The sequence below is a fragment of the Hyla sarda genome, chromosome 1, assembly GCF_029499605.1.
Source record: "Hyla sarda isolate aHylSar1 chromosome 1, aHylSar1.hap1, whole genome shotgun sequence".
In the NCBI taxonomy this organism is placed as follows: Eukaryota; Metazoa; Chordata; class Amphibia; order Anura; family Hylidae; genus Hyla; species Hyla sarda.
In genome coordinates this window covers 86,744,284-86,763,321 of record NC_079189.1, presented here as the reverse complement: position 1 = coordinate 86,763,321, position 19,038 = coordinate 86,744,284, and the positions used below count along the sequence as shown (strand labels likewise).

The following is a 19,038-nucleotide window of genomic DNA, read 5'->3' as shown; positions in this document are numbered from 1 at the left end:
CCTGTGCAGTAACAGGATGCTCATTGCATTCTTGTTCTTGATAATATTCTATATACATTGATTTTCTCCACCTTGTTAATGAATGTTTGTATGTTATAAATTAATAAATTAATAAACATCCCCCTTCCATGCACCTACCTGTATTCACAGACACGGATACCCCCTTGTATATATCATTACCCCCTCTATGGGGGTTCCACTGATGCCTACTGATCCAATATTTTTAAGTTATCCAGTGAATTGGTATTAAAGGGGAGTTGACGGGCTGTAAACCCAATACACAGGGTTATAGTGCGGGTGAACCCGATTAAAATCAGGTATTACTCACCTGGATCGATGCTGGCATTTCAGAGATGCAGCCAGTATTAGCCTACATTACTAGTATGGTAATTAACCCCTTTGGAGGCGGGGGAAGCATCCCTGCCTTCTTCCCCTTTGCTCCCATATGCCCCACCACCTCACGCTCACATGGGCAAAGGGGGTCCCATGAATATTTGCAAGATGGGCAGGCATATCGTGTCCAGTAGTTGGGCCCCCCACCCCATGATCAGATACTTACTGCCTGATAAACACGCACTGTCTTAGGTAATTTCACATAGATAATCATAAAATGACATAACATTTATTGCAATATTATATTTTTTACAGAATAATAAAATTATATTTAAATATATTAATTCCCTCACTGTACTGTATAATCCTAACTGTTCCATGTAAAGCAAGATTTTTCATAAGAGGAGTAAGAGTACAGAATCTTTTATAAGTGAAATAATTCAATCTAAGACAGCAATGCAAAAAAGGGATGTCTGATAGTAGAAATTATAGAGGCTTACGTACTGCATAAAGTATTATGCTTTCTATAGCATAGCGTTTTCTATTTCTTGTATATGGTATTATGTAGGACACACAAAGACCAGCTCGTGTTAAAAGGAACTTGCTCCTTTAAAAGACAGATGTGGGAAAAGTTTCCTGAAGCCCAGCCTGCAGTTGGAGTGACGTAAGCTCGGTTCCCTAGAAGCTCTCGGTGCAGTGTATTATGTGCTGCTGTCAGTGGTGCTGATTGCTACTCTGCTGCGAGGCTGAATACACTGTTATGTGCTGCCGCTGCTGCTGTCCTTGGTGCTGATCACTGCTCTGCTCTCCAGCTGCCCAGGCTATTATGTACTGCTGTCCTTGGTGCTGATCATTGCTCTGCTGAGGAGTTCCATAGACTCTCATGTGCCACTGTCCATGGTGCTGAAAACTGCTCTGTGTGGGGCTGAATAGAAGTGTCTGAGCCTTGGCTGAGTGCACTGGGTCTGGATTTAACTCAAAGCTATTGCACTGGACACTGTTCTGAAGTCCATTCTTTCTGCATGTTGATGTGGAGATATGGCTCTGAAAGATACAATCCTCCCTATCAGCGAAATGTCTTATCCTTTTCCGGATGTGGTAGAGCTGAATGTAGGCGGCCAAGTTTATGTTACAAAGTATTCTACACTTACCAGCATTCCGGACAGCACTCTGTACAGTATGTTCTCTAGGAACAATGTCAAGGAGCTTCCCAGAGATAACAGGTCTCGATTCTTTATAGACAGGGATGGCTTCCTTTTCAGGTATGTACTTGACTTTCTAAGGGACAAACAGCTCTCACTCCCAGATCACTTCCCAGAAAAGGAAAGGCTTTTGAGAGAGGCTGAATATTTCCAGCTCAACGACCTGGTGAAGCTACTGACTCTTAAAGTAACCAAACAGAGCTCCTTGAATGATGAAGGCTGTCAGAGTGACCTAGAAGAGAACTCACAAAGCAGCGATCTGTTCAGAACTGCAGCCCTAGACAAAAAATCTGGTTTTATCACTATAGGCTACAGAGGCTCCTACACCATGGTCAGAGATAACCAGGCTGATGCTAAATTCAGAAGAGTGGCCAGGATTATGGTATGTGGCAGAATAGCTCTGGCTAAAGAAGTTTTTGGAGAAACTTTGAATGAGAGTAGAGACCCTGATCGCCCCCCAGAAAAGTACACTTCTAGGTTCTACCTAAAATTTACTTACTTGGAGCAAGCTTTTGACAGGCTTTCCGAAGCTGGTTTTCACATGGTAGCCTGCAATTCTACTGGAACAGCGGCTTTTGTAAACCAATATAGGGATGACAAAATCTGGAGCAGTTATACCGAGTATATCTTTTACAGTAAGTCACTTTACTTTTTTTTTACTTTTACAATGATCTTATATGTAGATAATTTATATCAAGTTGCACTAAGGAAACCTTTCTTTTGTTCAGGCACACATGTAAGGAAATACACACAAAAATCCATCATAAAATCAATATATTAGGATCACAGCACTTTAGCTCTAAATCACTTGTAAATTCCACAAGCTTGGACGTAATAGATGAAATAGAGATTCCATAACGCTGAGTTATGACACCTGCAATCCTTCAGAGAATATCAGGAAACAAATACTGATATCATAAAAGTTGCTCTACTTGACAAAGTCAGCTTTGTAACATCTGTATATTGGTCCTGTTTATTTAACACACCATCCAAAAGAAACAAAGATAGGACTCTACCCTGAAAGGGTGTCTGATTTAAAGTCTTTAATATGAAAAAAAAGCTGCTCAGCATTATCAAATGGTTGGCGTTTTGTTTTCATTAATGTGACTACAGTGGTTTGGCTTTGATTTATAGCCCACATCTTTTGGCACATAGGATTAAACCATGTCTGCAATTCCTCTCTTTCTCATTAGCTATAAAGTCAACACTTTCCATCTGTAGTAAGCAGAAGATGGGAAAAAGCAGATCAGCTGTGTGCTAGAGATAGAAAACATGAGGCTAATACTTTTTATTTATCTTACACAAGACCACACATGAAATTCAGATTGAAATGAGCTTTTCAGTTATAAATATTTTATGTCACGTACTATTACAATGAGTTTAGGGAATGTAAAATATGTCATGCAATTTCATAGTTTCTATTTTAATTCTCTTCACTTGACATACAAGGATCTTTCTGCAAACAATGCCTCCATTTGTTGCTAATCCAAACCTTTTAAATGTATCCTAAGTGTATAATAAAGGACAGTAGTCCTGAGTAATGAGGTTTAATGGTAAGACATCTACAAGGCAAACAGCAAAATACTTCAGAGGATTCTTCTGTCGAGAGTCAAGAGCCGCCGTTGAACACTTTAATGGGATTCTTAGCGTGCTGTAAAGGCTTTGGTGGGTACCAGGCTATTCTGTTACATTGCTGTGTTAACAGTTTATGCAAGAGAGGGTATTGTAGAAACTAACAGTTATAGTAATGCAGCCTAAAGTAGCAATTACTGACATAATGCCTTAGGAGGTGGAGAAAAGAATGCAACACTTTGGGAATAAAGTGGTTAAAGCAGAGAGAAGTGGTATGGGTAAGAATGGATAAGTAGATGAACAGTGCCTACACATGAAACTTTAACTTAAAAAAGCAAGTGCATTTTAATAGTGTATATTAAACAATACCGTTTTTTTCTTGTATTCTAAAAACTATGAATAGCTAAATGTATTTATTCATATATTAGCAGGGTTGGAATTGCAGAATTTTTCTTAGCCCCCCTTCCTCCAAAGATCATGAGAAATATAATCTAAAAATCAAATACAGTAGAATCTCCCAAGGCACTGACAGGGAATAAAAAAGTGTCCGCTATTGAGAGATGCCCCCTATTGGGAAAAAAGGCTCAAAAAATCCTTCTAAATGACCGAATACTAATAGCAATATTACAGTAGAATCATCCCTTATCATCCCCTTGTACCACTTCATCCCCCCCTTCATACCCTGTGCCACTTTATTCCCCCTGTGCCTTTTGCCAAATCACCCCCCCTCCTTTCCCACTGTCCCACATCATTTCCCCTTGATCCCATCCGGGAGGGGGGGGGGGTGATTTGGCACAGAGGGAGTAAAGTGGCACAGGGGAATAAAGGGTGGCGAAACGTCATGGGTGGTATAAAATGGCACATGGGGTGGTAAAGAGGGGGTGATTAGTTTGCACAAAGGGTAATAATGGGGGAATGAAATAGCACAGGGGGGATCAAGGATAAATGATGTGGCATGGGGGAAATAAAAGGGGGGGATAATTTGGCACAGGGGGAATAAAGTGGCACCAGGGGATCAAGGGGGGGATGGACGAATGATGTGGCCAGCGGACGTACAGAAGAACTGTTTAAACAGCGGTCTTCTGCTTCTGTGCTGGGGAGCCTGGGCCCCTTACTGATGTATTGGGGCGGCCCTGTGCAATGTAGGGCTGGCACATAAGCCTGGTTGTCCCCTATTGGGAGTGTTTTGTTCCCTATTTGGAGTGTTTTGTTCCCTATTGGGAGTGTTTTGTGCCCTATTGGGAGTGTTTTGTTTCCTAATGGGAGTGTTTTGTCCCCTATTGGGTGTGTCCACGTACGCTATTGGGAATGTCCCCTATTCGGAGGGTGCAAATACATTAAGTCTTATGGGACTCTGCTGTGGAATTAAAAACTGTCTGCTATTGGGAGGTGTCCCTTATTGGGAGGCGTCCACTAAGGGAGACTGTAGACCTTTAGAATAATAATTCATATATATATATATATATATATATATATATAGATAGATAGATAGCAACAGAAGAATACAGTTGCACACTGCTAGCACAAAGATATAGATAAAACATGAGTATATAGATAAAACATGAAAAGCTATACAGCTATAGTGCAATAAATGGAAATATAAAATTATGAAGTTATGAAATAGTGAGGTACTTAGCTTGCAATTGGCGGCCAAATAGCTTGGACCATCCCACCACGGTAAGGTGACCTCATTGGGACGGACCCTACACTATGAATATGCCTCTGTGTGATCAGTTCAGCAGGCACTGCAGGACCTGAAACATCTAAGACACCTTATATACACCTGATAGAGGTGGGTGGGGTGCAAGAGCCAACATGGAGGTAGCCACTCACCCGTATGTGTAATACAGACAAAGGATAAGTTAGCCAGCACTATTGATTCCAAACTATTATATGGACCTGGCTTACAGGTGAACGCTGCTGGGCTAAATATACAGCAACAGAAGAATACAGCAGCACACTGCTAGCACAAAGATATAGATAAAACATGAGTATATAGATAAAACATGAAAAGATATACAGCTATGGTGCAATAAATGGAAATATAAAATTATGAAGTTATGAAATAGTGAGGTACTTAGCTTGCAATTTGGCGGCGAAATAGCTTGGACCATCCCACCACGGTAAGGGGACCTCATTGGGACGAACCCTACACTATGAATATGCTGGCTAACTTATCCTTTGTCTATATTTATCGACCAGTCTCAAATCTCCCCTTTATCTCCAAACTCCTGGAACGCTTGGTCTACTCCCGCCTTATCCGCTATCTCTCCGAGAACTCTCTCCTTGACCCCTTACAGTCTGGTTTCCGCTCCCTTCACTCCACAGAAACGGCCCTAACCAAAGTCACTAACGATCTTCTGACAGCCAAATCAAATGGCAATTTCTCTTTACTGATTCTCTTGGACCTGTCTGCGGCTTTTGACACTGTGGATCACCAACTCCTCCTCAGTAGTCTCCGCTCCATCTGTCTCAAGGACTCTGCTCTCGCCTGGTTTTCCTCCTATCTCTCTGGCCGCTTCTTTAGCGTCTCGTTTTCTGGCTCTACTTCTTCTCCTCTTCCCCTTGCTGTCGGGGATCCCCAGGGATCGGTCCTGGGTCCTCTACTCTTTTCACTCTACACATCCCCCATTGGAAAAACAATCAGTAGATTTGGTTTCCAGTACCACCTCTATGCTGATGACACCCAACTCTATACCTCTTCCTCCAACATCACCCCTGCACTCCTACAGAATAACAGTGACTGTCTCTCTGCTGTCTCAGACATCATGTCCTCTTTATATCTGAAACTAAATCTTTCTAAAACAGAACTTCTTGTTTTTTCTCCATCAAATGATACTGTACCTAACCCTGACATTTCCATCTCGGTATGTGGTACTACCTTGGAGTTATACTTGACTCTGATGTGTCTTTCACTCCCCATATTCAGTCTCTTTCATGTTCTTGTCACCTGCATCTCAAAAACATTTCAAGAATCCGCCCGTTTCTCACTATTGAAACTGCTAAAACTCTCATTGCTGCTTTGATTCACTCCCGCCTCGACTACTGTAACTCTTTACTAATAGGCCTTCCTTTCTCCAAACTCTCTCCTCTTCAGTCCATCCTTAATGCCGCAGCCAGACTCATCTTCCTCTCCAGCCGCTACACCGACGCCTCCTCCCTGTGCCAGTCACTACACTGGTTACCAATTCAGGCCAGAATACAGTACAAAATCCTCAGTCTCACACACAAAGTTCTCCACAATGCTGCACCTCTCTACATCTCCTCTCTCATCTCTGTCTATCATCCTACACGTTCTCTCCGATCTGCTAATGATCTCACACTAACATCTTCTATAATCCGAACTTCTCACTTCCGTCTCCAAGACTTCACTCGTGCTGCACCGGTTCTCTGGAATGCTATCCCTCAATCCCTCAGACTCAACAACAACATCCATAGTTTCAAACGTGGCCTAAAAACACATCTCTTCAGACAGGCCTATAACAGTCTCTAATTGGCCTCAACATATCCCCAACATATCCCCAACATATGCCCAACATATATATCAATATATCCCCACACCCCTTGTTTGAATAGTTATTGTGTAATATTATGTCTGATACTTGTCTTTGTTTGTACCCCATAATTGTAAGCGCTGCGGAATCTGTAGGCGCTATATAAATAAATAAATAAATAAAGATAGATAGATAATATATTATACAGCACTAAACAAAGCTAGTCAATACTTACACAGAGGAAACCCATACAAAGGGGGTGGGAGAATAAACTCCATGCAGATGTTGTGCTTGGTGGGATTTGAACCCAGGACCCGCCTAAGAACACTAGAAGTTATGGAAATAAAAAAATGAATGTTTATATAGAACAGACAATACAAAGAAGAGAAAGCAACTTTATTGTACACAACGGCAAAATGGACATACATTTAAAAACAAGTAAAACTATAGAACAGAGATAGAACTGCATGGTACAGAGACGGAGGTCCCCAGGGCTATACAGATAAATAGTTAATGCAAAATAGATGCTATGGTAATAGCCATGATCACGTGCATCACCGAGCCTACACGTCACAGCACTATGATTCACAGTGCTGTGTTCAGATCATGTGACCAAGGCATGTGACCAACCATGCTCGGGGATCGTGAGACTTTGCGACTTTTCCCACGCAAAGTCTCGCGATCCCCAAACATAGGTGGTCACATGGCTTGGTCACATGATCTGAATGCAGTGCCGTGAATCACAGCGCTTTGACGTGTATGATCGGTGATGCACATGATCTCGGCAATTACCATAGCGACAGTCACATGTAAGTAGGCATGCTAGTAGTTGGTATTTCTAACTAGTCCTAATCTGTATTCTAGGAAGCGAGCGTAGTCTCGCGTTAACACACTGATGTCACTTCGGGATCTCCCGATTCCCGTGAGTGTGACGCATGTTAGCATTAGACTCTCGTGATTGGCTCTTAACACATATAAATAGAAGGCCTTTCACCCTATTTTTACTATGCCTCGGAAGAAACTGGGATAATTGAAACGTTGGGTGTCGGAGGTCCTGTATATTTCCATTAGGTAACTGTTGATTTGGCTATTATGCAACAGGCACACTGCAGTGATGATTTTTTAGTTGTGGTTCCTTGTTTACCCTAGCAATGATGTTTAAGGGCTTAAATATTTCCACTATGGATATGTTACACTGTTGGTTACTAGGCCGACAGTGAGTACTACAATATACAGCATCTATTTTGCATTAACTATTCATCTGTATAGCCCTGGGGACCTCCATCTCTGCATCATGCAGTTCTATCTCTGAGGGTAAATTTGCACATGATTATGGTTTTACTTGTTTTTTAAATGTATGTCCATTTTGCAATTATGTACAATAAAGTTTTTGAATTACATTTGGTCCGTATACGCTTTTTCTTCTTTTTATAGTATAATCTTCAGCGTAGGATTGTATTTATGAACAAGCACATTTTTGTGTATATAATTTATATAGAACATACAACACCTACAAAAGTTAATGCTATACCAGTTTATTTAAAAGACAATTTGACATTTCCTTTCAGTCACCTTAATGAGGTACTCTGCTGGAAAGCATCTAATCTATTATCCAAAGGATATGGAATAAGATGTCTAATCACAGGGGTCCTGCCACTGGGGAGCACCGAGATTTCCAGGCTGGCAGCAGCGGTGTCTGGAACACGGAAGCATGGAGCTTCCGTGTTCGTAACGTCATGCCACGCTCCCTCCATTCATGTCTATGGGAGGAGGCGTGACGGCTACGTACTAGCCGTCACGCCTCCTCCCATAGACATGAATGGAGGGGGTAAGGTGCTGTGGTCACCAGTCATCCAGCACGGAGCCGAGTTCGCTCCGTGCACCGGATGACTGGGGTGCCGCAGCGGTGATCTTAGACATCTTGGATAGGGGATAAGGTTTTTTCCTGCAGAGTACCATTTAACCGCTTAATGACATTGGAGGTACTCAATGCACCATGATGTACATTTACGTCATGAACATGGACCGGTGCTCGCATCATGCATGGCAGGCCCCGGCTGGTGTCAGCTGCCAGGGACCCACCGGTATTGTCAGACATTGGCGATCGCGCCGATGTCTGCCATTAATTCCTCAGATGCCGGGATCATTCCAAATGGATGATCAGATCGCCCACAGCGCTGCGGCGGGGATCCGATTATCCAGCATGGCGGCCATAGGTCCCCTCACCTGTCTCTTGCAGTTTCCAGGGGTCTTCGGCTCTGGTCTGAGTTTTAGCAGATCAGACCAGAAGATCACCGATAACACTGATCAGTCCTATGCATAGCACTGAAAAGTGTAAAAATTTTAAAAATCCCCTTCCCGAAAAAACATTTTATTGTCCCTTTTTCTCATTTTACCCCCAAAAAGCTTTAAAAAAATGTATAAACATTTTTGGCATTGCTGCGTGGATAAATGCCCGAACAATCAAAATATAATGTTAATCATCCCGTATGGTTAATGCCATAAACGTAAAAAAAAAAAAACTTCCAAAATTTGCAAAATTGCGGTTTTCTTTTCAATTTTGCCACACAAAAAGTATTTTTTGGTTGCGCCATACATTTTCTGGTAAAATGAGTGATGTCATTACAAAGGACAACTGGTCTTGCAAAATACAAGCCCTCATAATCATATGTGGATGAAAATATAAAAGAGTTATGATATTTAGAAGGCGAGGAGGAAAATACGAAAATGCAAAAATAAAATTGGCCTGGTTCTTAAGGCCAAAATGGGCTTGATCCTTTAGGGGTTAAGGTTCTAGGGTGATCTGAATTTGACTGAATAGGTGGGTAACCTATTGTATTGTAATGAATTGTATGGGCAGATAGAATTATCTAAATTCAGACCCCACAATAAATTTAGAGCCCCAGACCAGACATCCAAATAGTTTCAGATCCCAGACCCACAAATAAACTTACATCTCAGAATCGACCCAAAAATTCATTTAGACCCTAAAATCCCTTAATTATTTTAGACCCTAGTTTTCACTCCAAAATTAATTTAAGCACCAGAACAGACCCAATAATTTTGTGTGGGGAAATTAAAAAGAAAACCGCAATTTTGCAAATTTTGGAAGGTTTCGTTTTCACGCCATACAATTTACAGTAAAAATAACATGTGTTCTTTATTCTCTTGGTCAATTCGATTAAAATGATACCCATGATTATGTACTTTACTATTATTGTTGCGCTTAAAAAAAATCACAAACTTTTTAACCAAATTGGTATGTTTAAAATCCTTCTATTTTGATGACCTATAACTTTTTCATTTTTCCGTATAAGCGTGGTATGAGGGCTCATTTTTTGCACCTTGATCTGTACTTTTTATTGACACCACATTTGTGCATATAAAACTTTTATACATTTTTATATAATTTTTTTAAAATAAAATGTGACAAAAAAGCTGAAATTTTGCGCTTTTTTTTACGTTCACGACGTTCACCGTACGGGATTAGTAACTTTATATTTTAATATTTTGGACATTTACGCACGCGGCGATACCAAATATGTGCATACATTTTTTTTTTTACACTTAATGGGGGTAAAATGGGAAAAAAAGGACATTATACATTATTTATTGGGGGAGGGGATTTTTCACATTTTTTTACTTTTTTGTTTTTACTTTTTTTACTTAAATTTTTACACTTTAATAGTTCCCAAAGGGGACTATCTATAGCACATAGGACATAGCACTGATCAGTATTATCGGTGATCTTCTGCTCTGGTCTGCTCAATCTCAGACCCGAGCAAAAGACCCCGGGAGACGGCCGGAGCCAGGTGAGGGGACCTCCGGCCGCCATGCTGGATGATTGGATCACCACGGCAGCGCTGCGGGCGATCCAATCATCCATTCAAAGTACCGCACTGCCGCAGATGCCATGATCTCTATTGATCACTGCATCTAAGGGGTTAATGGTGGACATCCGCGCGATCGCGGATGTCCGCCATTACCGGCGGGTCCCTGGCTGCTGATAGCAGCCGGGACCTGCCGCTCATGATGCTCCGGTGCTCACGGTCATGACGGAGCGTAAATGTACGCCATGGTGCATTAAGGACCACAGCACCATGACGTACATTTACGTCCATTGTCCTTAAGGGGTTAAAGTGCTAGTGTAATTTATAAAAACTTTTGATATGTCATCAGTAGAGATGAGCGAATCGAAACAAATGAACCTGAATTCTTTACGTATTTCATGAAATATTTGATTCGCAACGAATGCGAATATCGCCGCGATTCGATAGCCCATTAAACTCCATTTTAAAGCGTTCCAGGCTCCAGGACACCTAAAATGGCGGATCCACATGTTAGTACATGGGGCACAGGATGCTGGGAAGGCGGGAAGGCAAGGCGGGAAGGGAGGTAGGCGTGATGACGCTGAATCACATGCAGGATGCAGCCTATCAGCATTCAGTCACCCCTGTGATGTCTCAGCCCTATATAATCGGCAGCCATTTTGCGGCGACTCATTTCATGCCATACACTGCAGAGGGATAGGACGGACTGCGTGTCTCTGTGTGTTACACAGACACGCTGAATTGATCATACTGCAGCATTCCACTTCCAACTGCTAGTCACATCAGCGTTGTGGACAGAGAGCAGTGCAGTGCTTTGCTTGTTCTCACTGAGAAGGATTTTTACGCTAGCTATTAACCTCCCAGTCACTTTATTCAGCATTTGATCAGAGAGGGGCAGATAGCTTTTTGTTACCTCATACATTTCAACAAGCTGCTTCAACTTCATCAACCTTAGCAGAGGAGACATGACTGATTTTTCAGCGCAATTATGTTTCTTTTTTCAACAAGAAAAAGAACAAGTTTTCGAAGTGTACTGTAGCGCATTTTTTTGCCCTCATACGTGCATACCACATACCTACATCTAAGTAGTACACTTTTATGTACCTGTTAATCTGTAACAAGCTTACATACAGTGAAGGGCCAGGGAAAAGTAATCACTGGCTGTTGTTTTATGAAAATACGTTTTCCAAGTGTACTGTAGAGCATTTTTTCCCCTCATCGGTGCGCACTACATACCTACATCTAATAAGTGTACCATTTTGTACCTGTTAATCTGTCAAAGGCCTACATACTGTGAAAAGACAGACAAAAGTAATCACCGGCTGGTGTTTTAAAAAAATACAGATATTGTAGCACATTTTTCTTCCCTGATCAGTGCATACCGCATATCTACATCTAAGTAGTGTACTATTTTGTACTTGTTAGTCTGTCAAGGGCCTAGATACTGTGAAAGGACAGCCAATAGTACACACCTGCTGCTGTTCTAGACAAATACTGTTTTAAGTGTAGTGAAGCGTATTGTACTCCCCTCATATACGCAATAAGTATGCCAGGAAGAGTATTGCAAGGACGTGCACAGAGGAGTAGCAGAGGCCTAAATTCATCAGGCGCAGGCAGAGGTCGCAGCAGAGTAGGGGTGTGTGGCAGCCGGAGTCACAGTGAGAGGTCTGAGCCCCCGGGGTGTCGTGTCACGACCAGCAACCCCGCAGCTGTGATTGATCGGTTCACTCGGTCATCCACTTAATCTGACATCCGACACCCCCAGTCAACAGTCTATGGGTTCCTCACACTCAACCCTCAGTTGGCATGGCCCTCAAGCTGCTGCTGCCACCTCCAGGCTCTGTCATTGTGCTGCTCTATGGTCTCCTCATGCTATTGCTACCACCTCCAGGCTCTGTCATTGTGCCGCAATATTGTCTCCTCATGCTGATGCTGCCACCTCCAGGCTCTCTCATTCTGCTGCTCTATGGTCTCCTCATGCTAATGCTACCACCTCCACACTCTTTCATTGTGCCGCTATATGGTCTCCACATGCTGATGCTGCCTCCTCCAGGCTCTGTCATTGTGCCGCCATATGGTCTCCTCATGCTGATGCTGCCACCTCCAGGCTCTCTAATTGTGCTGCTCTATGGTCTCCACATGCTGATACTGCCACCTCCAGGCTCTCTCATTGTGCTGCACTATGGTCTCCTCATGCTGATGCTGCCGCCTTCAGGCCCTGTCATTGTGCCGCCATATGGTCTCCTAATGCTGATGCTACCACCTCCAGGCACTCTAATTGTGCTGCTCTATGGTCTCCACATGCTGATACCGCAACCTCCAGGCTCTCTCATTGTGCTGCTCTATGGTCTCCTCATGCTGATGCTACCGCCTTCAGGCCCTGTCATTGTGCCGCCATATGGTCTCCTCATGCTGATGCTGTCACCTCCAGGCTCTCTAATTGTGCTGCTCTATGGTCTCCTCATGCTGATGCTGCCATCTCCAGGCTCTATAATTGTGCTGCTCTATGGTCTCCTCATGCTGATGCTACCACCTCCAGGCTCTCTCATTGTACTGCCATGGATGCTGCAAAACATAATTGAGGTGCTGGTCCCCAGTTTCTGAATTTCCTTGCATTAGGGTCACTTTCAGGACTCCTGATGCCACCTCCAGGCTTTACCATTCAGCCACTATATGGTATCCTCATGCTTCAGCCACCTCCAGACTGTACCATTCAGACACTATATGGGCTCCTTATGTTTTCCCCACCTCCAGGCTGTGTCATTCAGCCAATATATTGTTTTCTGATGCTGCCTGGACTTTCTTGGATATTAACTACAATTTTTTTTATGGTAGCACTAGCAAACATACATGCTCAATAAAGATTTCAACATTGATCTTTTAATGTTAGGGGTTGTGAAGCCCTCTTATGTACGCATCCTGCTGCCTGATCCAGGCTGTATGTTTCAGGAACAACTTGGCTTACTGATGCTGCTGGGCCTGTGCCTAAATTTTTTTTGATGTTAGCACTAGCTAATATACATGTTCTATACATATTTCAAAATCTACCTTTTAATGTTAGGGGTTATTAAACCCTCTTGTCTACTTCTGCTGCTGCCTGATCCAGGCTGTGTGTTTCAGCTACAATATGGTTTAGTGATGCTTCTGGGCCTGGGCCTAAAAATCTTTGATGTTAGCACAAGCTAACATACATCTTCTATACAGATTTCAACATTAACATGATGTTAGGGGTTGTGAAGCCCTCTTGTAAACTCATGCTGATGCCTGCTCCAGACTGTGTGTTTCAGGAACTACTTGGCTTAGTGATGCTGCTGGGTTTGGGCCTTACATTTTTGGATGCTAGCACTAGCTTACAGACATGCTTAATTGAGATTTCAACATTGATCTTTCAATCTCAGGGGTTATGAAACCCTCTTGTGCACTCCTGCTGCTGACTGCTTCTGTCTGTGTCATTCAGCAACTACATGGTTTAGTAATGCTGCTGGGCCTAGAACATTACCTATATATGTTTATTGTAGCACTAGGTACCCAAAATCTTTGGTTAAAATTTCTTAATTCATCTTTTAATCTTAGGGATTGTGAAAGCCTAGTGTCTATGCTGCTGCCAACTCCTGGCTGTGCAATTCAGCCACTATATGGTCTCCTCAGGCTTCAGCCACCTTCAGTCTGTACCATTCAGACACTATATGGGCTCCTTATGCTTTCCCCACCTCCAGGCTGTGTCATTCAACCAATATTTTGTTTTCTGATGCTGCTGGGACTGGGATATTAACTCCAAATATGTTCTGGTAGCACTAGCTAACATAAATGTTTAATTGAGATTTCAAGCTTGATCTTTCAGTGTGAGGGGTTACGAAATCCTCTTGGGTACTGCTGATGCCTGCTCCTGAATGCTCCTGTGTATTTCAGGAACTACTTGGCTTAATAATGCTTCTGGGCTTGGGCCTTACATTTTTGGATGTTTAGCATTAGCGAAATACATGCTTAATAGAAATTTCCACATTGATCTTTCAATCTTAGGGGTTATGAAACCCTCTGGTGTACTGCTGATGCCTGCTCCTGACTGTGTGTTTCAGGAACTACCTGGCTTAATGATACTTCTGGGCTTGGGCCTTAAATTTTTGGATGTTTAACACTAGCTTAATAGAAATCTCCACATTGATCTTTCAATCTTAGGGGTTATGAAACCCTCTGAACTACTTTGCTGCTGGTCTTACGTATGCTGCTGGGCTTGTGCCTTACATTTTTGGATGGTAGCACTAGCTAACATACATCTTCAATAGAGATTTCAACATTCATCTTTTAATCTTAGGAGTTGTAATATTTTCAAGACTGAGGCCCTTTGGCCGTCGACGTCATATTACCTGTGGAATTATCACAAGAATCCAATGAAACATGTTGGAGCAATGGCAATAAACCATAACTGATTAAATGAAACATTTGTACTTTCATAATCAGGGTAACACTGAGAGGCAGGGATTGCAACAGGTGGTATTTCACCTGGCGGAGGACCACCAGCTCGATGATTACCAGAATGGGTAATTACATTTTTTTTTCACTAATGAAATTTTCATATCAAATTACATTAAATATGACATAAACAATCTTTTTATCCTCTTCAATTTTGATACCTTATGGTCTCCCTGCTGCCACATAGACGCTCTGCAGCAGTGATTCTAATGGCAATGCCTGTAATCTGCATGTCATAATAAATAACAGTATGAACAGTATGACTCAATTATTAGGGGGACAGACAGGGCAATCTGTCACAAAGACCGGGATCGCCGAACAGTGTGTTGTCTGCCTGGCGCACGAGTTCGGCACATCGCGGATCGGGTTGACAGGTTGTTGGGCGGGGCTGGAGAGGACCCAGCAGTCATGGTACATATTGGCACCAATGACAAAGTAAGAGGTAGGTGGAGTGTCCTTAAAAATGATTTCAGGGACTTAGGCCGCAAGCTTAAGGCAAGGACCTCCAAGGTAGTATTTTCTGAAATACTACCAGTACCACGAGCCACACCAGAGAGGCAGCGGGAGATCAGGGAGGTAAACAAGTGGCTCAGAAGCTGGTGTAGGAAGGAAGGGTTTGGGTTCATGGAGAACTGGGCTGACTTCGCTGTCGGTTACCGGCTCTACCGTAGGGACGGGCTGCACCTCAATGGGGAGGGTGCAGCTTTGCTTGGGGAGAAGATGGCTAGAAGGGTGGAGGAGTGTTTAAACTAGGGACTTGGGGGGAGGGAACCTACAGCAAAGAGGGGGAAGATAGTGTAGATAGAGAGGTGGGAATTATAAATGTACCTGGGGGTGGACCGGAGGGAGGGGTTAGAATAGTTAATAGGAATAGGCTTCATAGGAAAATAAAACTTACACCCTTGAATCCCATTAACCCCAATAACATAAAGGATGGAAATGTAAAGTGTATGTTCACAAATGCCAGAAGCCTAGCAAATAAAATGGGGGAGCTTGAGGCCTTGATACTGGAGGAACATATTGATATAGTTGGGGTCACTGAGACATGGCTGGACTCCTCGCATGACTGGGCTGTCAATCTGCAGGGGTTTACATTGTTTCGCAAGGATAGAATGAACAGAAAAGGTGGTGGAGTCTGTCTGTATGTAAGAAGTGGTATGAAAGTCAGTGTGAACGATGCCATAGTGTGTGATGATTTTGAGGAGGTGGAATCACTGTGGGTAGAATTACAAAAGGAGGGAAATACTGAAAAAATAATATTTGGGGTAATCTACAGACCCCCTAATATCACTGAAGAGATAGATGTTCGGCTTCATAAACAAATAGAGAGGGCCACCCGGGCAGGTACAGTGGTAATAATGGGAGATTTTAACTATCCAGATATAGATTGGGGTCCGGGGTTGGCTAAAACTACAAAGGGGCGACAATTCCTAAATTTATTGCAGGATAATTTTATGGGCCAGTTTGTGGAGGACCCAACAAGAAGTGATGCCTTGTTGGATCTGATCATTTCCAACAACGCAGAGCTGATTGGTAATGTAACTGTGCGGGAAAACCTTGGTAATAGCGACCACAATATAGTTACTTTTGACTTAAAATGTAGAAAACAAAGACAGGCGGGGAAGGCAAAAACATATAACTTTAAAAAGGCAAACTTCCCTGGGCTGAGATCTGCACTACAGGACATAGACTGGGGGGAGGTGTTGTCAAATACTGATACAGAAGGTAAATGGGACATCTTTAAATCAACTCTAAATAACTATACAGCTAAATATATACCAAAGGGGAACAAATATAAACGATTAAAATTAAATCCTACATGGCTGACACATGATGTTAAAAGAGCAATAAACAACAAAAAAATTGCCTTCAAAAAATACAAATCTGATGGGTCAGCGATAACATTTAAACAGTACAAAGAGCTTAATAAAATCTGTAAAAATGTAATAAAAACAGCAAAAATTCAAAATGAGAGACAGGTGGCCAAAGAAAGCAAAACTAATCCTAAATATTTTTTTAGATATATAAATGCAAAAAAAAAAAGGACAGAGCATGTAGGACCCCTTAATAATGATAATGGGGAGGTTGTCACAGGCGATCAAGAGAAGGCGGAGCTACTGAATGGGTTCTTTAGTTCTGTATATACTAGGGAAAAAGGAGCTGACATTGGCCAGGTCAGTGCTGGTAACACATCATGTAATGTACTGAACTGGCTTAATGTAGAGATGGTACAAGGTAAGTTAAGTGATATAAATGTAAGCAAATCCCCAGGGCCGGATGGACTACACCCAAGAGTTCTTAGAGAGGTAAGTTCAGTAATATCTGTACCCCTGTTCATGATATTTAGAGATTCTATGGTGTCTGGTATTGTGCCAAGGGACTGGCGCAAGGCGAATGTGGTGCCAATCTTCAAGAAGGGCTCTAGGTCTTCCCCAGGAAACTATAGACCGGTAAGTTTAACGTGCATTGTGGGTAAATTGTTTGAAGGACTTATAAGGGATTACATACAGGAATACATAGGGGATAATTGTATTATAAGTGATAGCCAGCATGGGTTTACTAAGGATAGAAGTTGTCAAACCAATCTAATTTGCTTTTATGAAGAGGTGAGTAGAAGCCTTGACAGAGGAATGGCTGTGGATATAGTGTTTCTGGATTTTGCCAAAGCATTTGATACTGTCCCTCACAGACGTCTGACAGGTAAGTTAAGGTCCTTGGGCTTGGAAACTTTAGTTTGTAACTGGATTGAACACTGGCTCATGGATCGTACCCAGAGAGTGGTGGTCAATGATTCGTACTCTGATTGGTCCCCGGTAATTAGTGGTGTACCCCAAGGTTCAGTACTGGGCCCGCTGTTGTTTAATTTATTTATCAATGATATAGAGGATGGTATTAACAGCTCTGTTTCTATCTTTGCAGATGACACCAAGCTTTGTAGCACGGTACAGTCTATAGAGGATGTGCATAAGTTACAGGATGACTTGGATAGACTAAGTGTCTGGGCATCCACTTGGCAAATGAGGTTCAATGTGGATAAATGTAAAGTTATGCATCTGGGTACTAATAACCTGCATGCATCGTATGTCTTAGGGGGGATTAAACTGGCAGAGTCACTGGTAGAGAAGGATCTGGGTGTACTTGTAGATCACAGACTACAGAATAGCATGCAATGTCAGGCTGCTGCTTCCAAAGCCGGCAGGATATTGTCATGTATAAAAAGAGGCATGGACTCAAGGGACAGGGACATAATACTCCCCCTTTATAAAGCATTGGTACGGCCTCACCTGGAATATGCTGTTCAGTTTTGGGCACCTGTCCATAAAAGGGACACTGCGGAGTTGGAAAGGGTGCAGAGACGCGCGACTAAACTAATATGGGGCATGGAACATCTTAGCTATGAGGAGCGATTAAAGGAGTTACAATTGTTTAGTCTTGAGAAGAGACGTTTAAGGGGGGATATGATAAACGTATATAAGTATATTAATGGCCCATACAAAAAATATGGAGAAAAACTGTTCCAGGTTAAACCCCCCCAAAGGACGAGGGGACACTCCCTCCGTCTGGAGAAGAAAAAGTTTAGTCTCAAGGGGCGACACGCCTTCTTTACCGTGAGGACTGTGAATTTATGGAACGGTCTACCTCAGGAACTGGTCACAGTAGGAACAATTAACAGCTTTAAAACAGGATTAGATACATTTATGGAACAAAATAACATTAATGCTTATGAAGAAATATAAAATCCCATCCCTTCCCCAATATCGCGCCACACCCCTACCCCTTAATTCCCTGGTTGAACTTGATGGACATATGTCTTTTTTCGACCGTACTAACTATGATTTCACTAACCCAGCACACTCCCTATGCATGTTACAGCAAGGCAAAGTGTTCTTCACCCCTATTGGGGCTCTCTGTAGGCCAGAAATAGTTGTTTTTAATACAGTTTTGCCACAAATGTATTCGACCCGGAACGACAGAATCACATTTTTGAAAAGTTTGCTAATTTCTAGTCATCAGCCATGTCAAAAGTTGAGATCCCATCGTGTCTCAGTCCTGGCACCTGCTGTGATTATCAGTAAAAGCCAGCTGTCCTCACTCCCCAGCCGGCCATCCAATCTGACCCTTTAACTCCATAGATAT

The 19,038-nt window shown here is 42.5% G+C and overlaps 1 protein-coding gene across 1 annotated transcript in view; it reads left to right on the top strand.

The window, feature by feature from the left end:
- Positions 1-1,028: 1,028 nt before the first annotated feature.
- KCTD8 (potassium channel tetramerization domain containing 8) overlaps positions 1,029-19,038 on the top strand; it is a 154,059-nt gene continuing 136,049 nt past the window's right edge. Inside the window, exon 1 of the mRNA XM_056557281.1 lies at positions 1,029-2,170. Coding sequence (XP_056413256.1) covers positions 1,372-2,170 — 799 coding nt within the window. The 5' untranslated portion in view covers positions 1,029-1,371. The remainder of the gene's footprint in view (positions 2,171-19,038) is intronic.